The sequence below is a fragment of the Lates calcarifer genome, linkage group LG11 (assembly GCF_001640805.2).
Source record: "Lates calcarifer isolate ASB-BC8 linkage group LG11, TLL_Latcal_v3, whole genome shotgun sequence".
NCBI classification, from domain to species: domain Eukaryota; kingdom Metazoa; phylum Chordata; class Actinopteri; family Centropomidae; genus Lates; species Lates calcarifer.
In genome coordinates this window covers 17658463-17664462 of record NC_066843.1, presented here as the reverse complement: position 1 = coordinate 17664462, position 6000 = coordinate 17658463, and the positions used below count along the sequence as shown (strand labels likewise).

The following is a 6000-nucleotide window of genomic DNA, read 5'->3' as shown; positions in this document are numbered from 1 at the left end:
GTGTTGATTTCATTGAAGCTCGTGTTAATTATCACAACAACTTTCTCAAAACAAATTTCCTCCATCCATTCATATGCACAAACAAACAACCAGCACCTGTCTGTTTGCAACCATGAATGATGGGAAATTCATGTGTTTACTTCTAGAAAGGGACAGAGGATGCTTCCCGCTCACACAGCCCACAGCTTGGGATTGACAGCTGTTACCACAACCTGAGATAGCGAGAGAATAATGAGGGAGGGGAGGAGAGATAAACCCACCAGGGGATTTTAGCAAAAATAAAATTGTAATATTCATGATTGGACTACAGGCCCGTGTAGCAGGAATAAAATGCATTTCTGCTTTAGTGCTAAATGTGAGCTGTTTGGGTTCCTTGCTGTGTGTGTGTGTGTGTCTAGTTTCCTGATAACAGTTCAGATACAGTGAAAATAGGACTGGTCGTGGATGAAATAGGGCACGAGTAGAAATAGCTCTAGCCTGGGCTCCACAGTCTCTGGAGGGAGTGCTGTGTCAGTTACCTCATGTGTGCTGTTAAGCCGATGGCTGTCTATTCTCCGTCCAGGTGCGTCTGCTCGTGTGTGGGAGATCCTGCCCAGGACTCACAAGCTCCTAGAATCCATGAGAAAGCATAAGGCCTCTGCCAACTGCATTAAGATTAAAGGCACTGACAAGGAATGTGTTATTGCCAGCTCAGATGGGGCCTGCATAATCTGGGACCCGGTGGAAGCCAGAACTCGCCCACTCAACCCCTTCTGTTTCTTTTCTGCTGAAACTAATTCACATCACAGGAACGCTTAAATCACTTTAGCTCTGATGAAGGCGATCGTCTTGTTAAACCTTGACAAAGTTGTGTAGAACATCATATTTAGACAGTGCTGTAAAGAAAATACTCAAAGCAGTATTGATTTCCTCTTGGGGAATGCTGATTCCTCTCTCTGTCTGTATAGGCATTTTGTGAGGTGTCAGGTGGTCCAGGATAACACTGGTCAGCACTGTCCGCTGATCCTCTCAGATGAAAAGCAGGACATTATTAGTGAAAGGAACAGAGAGGTGTTCAGAACATAGGTCAAAAAAACTTTCATTGTGGTGTGCTACATCAAAGTTTAGTAGTAAATGTGCAAAAGCTTCAAACTGTGTGTGATACTGTATGCTCTTGCCTCTGGTTGTATTTTACTGTAGCAAGGCAGCCATTGCAGGGCAGTGTGACAGTGATAGTGTATTGTTCTTTCGACTAAGGGAGTGTTTGTTCCCAGAGCAGACGGCATATATGACTCAGGCGACCAGATGGTCTCTGTTGCCTACTTCATCTTTGGGGATGACATTTCCTTCTTTGCAGGGAAGAGCATCTCCATTTATAGGCATAACATTACTTAACTATTAGGCCACTGATCTAATTATATGTGCTACAGAAAGAAACACACCTTACTGTCTCTTTGGTTTGTGTTATAATAACTTTGAGTTGGTACCACATTAATCTTCAAAGGCCTGTGTTATGTACGAGATGTTCCTCACATCAAAGATAATAAAATATAGGCCACGCATATATAAAAAAAATCATCTACTGTATATCTTTATGATAGTGCTTTTCATAGCGAGGAAACGACTTCCATATGATATGAAATTAGATTTCAGTCAGAGCTGTGCGAGAAATCATCTTTGTAAGAGAAATACTAAAGAGCACCTGCTTTTTGAGATGCAGAACTTTTCTAAAAATAACATCAAATAACAACTGAAAGAGGAGGCCAAAACAAGAAGGAGACAACTGCCAAACCCAGGGGTGATTATTGCTTTGCCACAAAGAGCTGAGCTCTATATGAAAGATGGCAGCAGCACAGAGGTGCCCCTGGGTCATTATTGTAGAAGTTTAAAAAGTTGTATGTTTCATCTGTGCTAGTCTTTTTTAATAGAATGATGAAAATACCATGCTTTCATCACATCTTTCTTTTGCTGTCAATGACTGTTTAAAAAAATACCTCAAGGCAAATATATATGGTTTCGGTTTGTTGTGGCTGGGAAGTCATCAAGAATGTGGATTTAGGCTAGAGAGGATCGATTCAAAAAGTCAACCGAGTAAAATGTCAGGAAAGAACAGCTAGTTTCTTCGGGACAAACGGAGTCTTACATTTTATTTGGGGTCATTGTGTCAGAGTGAGATCACCTCTGGATGCATCATCTTTGTCCCTTAAGTACTGTGGATGTAATGGTGGGTTAAATCATGTAACATTTGCTGGTCCCACTCGGTATAAGTGACAAACAATAAAGCCCAATATAGACAAGTTACATTTTTCTAAAGCCCCTTTAAACTTGGTTACAAATCAGTTATTATAAATATATCAGTTATCACAAATATATGTGATTAAACAAGCAACGGTCAAATAAAATTGAGGAAATACCCAGGACCATATCTTTAGGTTTAATTGTGTTTCATACTTCAAACCTCTGCTTCATCAGGACTGTGGGTGTGGTTTGATCAGATATCATTGCAATATAAGCAGTAAATCCCACACCTGTCCAAACATTTTGATTCAAATTTAGCTGAATCCTGATTGGTGCAGTGAAGTAGGTGACATCACACTGTCCCCTGCCCACTCCAAACCACTCAGAAGAACACTGTCAAAAAAGTCTCTTTAGTGAAATGAACAGAACTGTTCTAACTTTAGCAAAAGGTTTATATTCATGTATATTCATGTAAGATCCCATTACGTATGTCGAGAGGCTGATTGAGGAAACAGGCTTTCAGGGCCTTTAATTATAGTTTGTCTCTGCAGTGGTTCACAGGAACAGGTGGCATGTTTGGTATATGGTGTGTGAGAGAGATGATTATTTCCCCTGCTCTTCTCAGAGGCAGGTGATGTTAGGAAAGGAGGCCTTTGGTGAGGCTTGGTTGTATAGAGGCTTTCAAATTCATTTGTAGTACTCTGAGTGCAGGCCTGAGTATTGTTGAATTTGCTCTTAGGTGTTCTCTCTTGAAATTGAGCCAGCTGCCAGGATTATTGCTTCCCAACAACAACAACAACAACAACAGGTACTCCATACCATCACCAGCACCACTCTGAAGGGAAGCAGAGTAGGAAGCTGAGCAAAGACTTGGCTCACTCTTCAGGTTGCATTAGAAGTGAGGAGGAGAGTCAGTCATAATGCTTTTGCTCACTGCTGCAATAAATCTGCAGTTTTTTAGTGTTAGTAAGACAGCCCTGTGTGATTAAGCATATCTATGTAGTGAGCAAAGGAGATAAGCAGTGCTGCTCTCCTATATTTCATGCCCCAGGAATGATAGTAATAATCCAGGAAACTGTAACCTGTGATAAATGCCTTTCAAGGCTTAGCTAATGAATTTTCTCTGTAGGCTGCTGGGGTCACTCACACACACTCATACACTCTCACACAAGAAATGCTCTCTTTTTATTCTGATTTGGCAGGTATCAGTACATTGATTAAGTCCCATATCTCCATGGAAGAACTGTGAGCTACACTTTAATTCACTGGTACTACCCATAGAAAAGTAAAGTGGCTTAAAACAGACATCAGTGTGTCAGCAGAGTTCACTGATAGTAAAGCATCAAACCCAGGTAGCTGAGGTCATTTTCACAAACAAATCATAGACAAACACATTACAGATTCTGAGGTTTGCTCATTGTAACACAAGGAGAAGGGGGATTGTATACAAGAGCATTTTGTGAGAGTGAAAGCAGTGGTGGGCAGCACAGTAATGCAATGGTTAAGAGCTTTCTGGGTTCACACCCTGGTTCACCCGGGGCTTTTCTTTGTGGAGTTTGCAGTGTTCTCCCTGTACCTGCATGGGTTCTCTCCACGTACTCTGGCTTCCTCCCACAGTCCAAAGGCATGCAGGTTAGGTTAACTGGTGACTCTAAATTATGAGAATGTGATTGTGAATGGTTGTTTGTCTATATATGTTGGCCCTGCAATAGACTGGTGACCTGCCCAGGGTGCCTCTCACCCAATGTCAGCTGGGACTGGCTCCAGCCCAATGTCACCCTTAAGGATAAGCAGTAGAGATAATGGAAAGTAGTGGTGGAATGTAAAGCATCTTTACTCCAACACTGTACTGGAGTAAAGGTACTTTAACTTTCCTTGAATATTTCCATGTTCTGATACTTCCACTACATTTCAGAGGGATATTGTACTTTTTACTCCACTACATTTATTGGACAGTTGTTGTTGACATATGATAAGACATACAATAAATCAAACCAGCTAAACAACTTTTTAGCTTATGAACATTTACATAAAAGCAGGGTCAATTGGGACTCATTGTCACATTTCAGATGTGTGTGCTGTTAGCAGTGCATGGTTTCCGTTAAAAGAACTTTTTATGTCTCAAGTAAATAAAAGTAGCCAATATTTCATTATAAAGCAAAGATTTGAGAAAAATTTCTTTCACAGAACTTTTATTATTATTATTATTATTATTCTCTAGCCATTTAAATCATCCCAGATCTCTGATTTATCTTGTGACCCATTGGAGGGCCATAATCCCTAGGTTGGGAACCACTGGACTGAACTAAATGTATAAAGTAGTTAAAACTAGCTCCATCTCGGCTATATGTAACAGTGCTTACACTTTAATGCATTCATATTATCATATATTATAATATATCATTCATAGGGGCTAGCTCTCTGCAGAGTGAGTATTTATACTCTGATACCAGAGGATTTTGAATGAAACACTTTTACTTGTAATAAAATAGGCTACGTTTACTTTTTCCACCGTTGGTAAAAGATATTATAAAAGCATTTCTGTGTCAATTTCGTTTTCAGTGCCAGCAACATAAATCCAGAGCGTACAGTGCTCTCTTATCCCCTCCATGTGCTGGAAAGTGGGAGGGGGCAGTCACACAATCACAAGCCTTTTCCAGGCGAAGTTGGGAGCGATGGGAGGGGAGCGCTCAGTGCTGCAGCTGGACGGGGGAGCGGCTCGTGTTGTGCCGGGCATGACGAGATGCTGCTTGTGACAGCGGTGTCGGAGTGATAATGAACGCCTTCAGTAAGTGCTGGGATGGACGAGGAAGGTTTTCTGTCAGCGCAGGGTGGAATAACAGTGTGCTGTTGTGCCTCCTGGCCCCGCGATGGTGTCACCTCTGTGCGCTTTTCCCTCTGCTATCCGGACAGGGGACACTGGCGGACAAGTGACACACCGACGTCGGAATTTACACAATTATCAGTCTGAGAATAGACCGGCGAGGGAGTAGAGGTTTACTGCCATGGAGAGACAGAGCAGAGTCAAGGAGGAAATGCCGACATCGAAGGAGGAGAAGCGCAAAGAGAAGAAGCCGAAATCTGGGAAGCTTTTCCGTAAGAAACCGTTGAAGTCTGTGGGGAGTTTTATGAACAGAATCATCAAAACTTTGGGCACTTTCACCCACTTTGGAGACACGGACGCGCAGGACGCTGAGGACGACGACGGGGGGTTTCGGAATGGAGCACCTTGCACCCTCAGCGCCAGCTCAGGAATTATCAAAGAGGATGTACAGGTGGCTTGGGAACGAGTAGTGAAAAACACTTCGAGCACGTCTTCCTCTCTGTGCACCGGCAGAGAGAAGCTGCTCTACCAGTACGGAGACAAAATCCCAGGTGTTCTGGGGCTGAAAAACCACGGGAACACCTGCTTCATGAACGCCGTGGTCCAGTGTCTGAGCAACACCGACCTGCTCGCAGAGTACCTGGGGCTGGAGCGATACAAGCTGGACCTGTGTCAAACCAGAATAAACGGCGTGGTGAGGAGTGAGGAGACGCGGCTCGCCAAGGGAGAAGTCACGGAGCAGTTGGCATCACTTGTCCGGGCTCTGTGGACTCTGGAGTACACACCACAGCTGTCTGTGGACTTCAAGGTACCCAAACACATCTGGCACAAAACACTGTGTTCAGGTGCACATGAGCTCACTGGGTGTAGTGATGTAAAGCACTGGTAAGCAACATTTAATAGGTAGAGGCTAGTATTACAGTCTCAGTAGTTATCATTAACCAAACACCTAGTCTTAC

The 6000-nt window shown here is 43.0% G+C and overlaps 1 protein-coding gene across 2 annotated transcripts in view; it reads left to right on the top strand.

Annotated features, from left to right (window-relative positions):
- The first annotated feature begins 4833 nt into the window (after positions 1 to 4833).
- usp43b (ubiquitin specific peptidase 43b) overlaps positions 4834 to 6000 on the top strand; it is a 62253-nt gene continuing 61086 nt past the window's right edge. For both annotated transcript variants that reach the window (XM_018698676.2, XM_018698675.2), the window contains exon 1: positions 4834 to 5849. In XM_018698676.2, the coding sequence (XP_018554192.1) occupies positions 5223 to 5849 (627 nt within the window). In that variant the 5' untranslated portion in view covers positions 4834 to 5222. The remainder of the gene's footprint in view (positions 5850 to 6000) is intronic.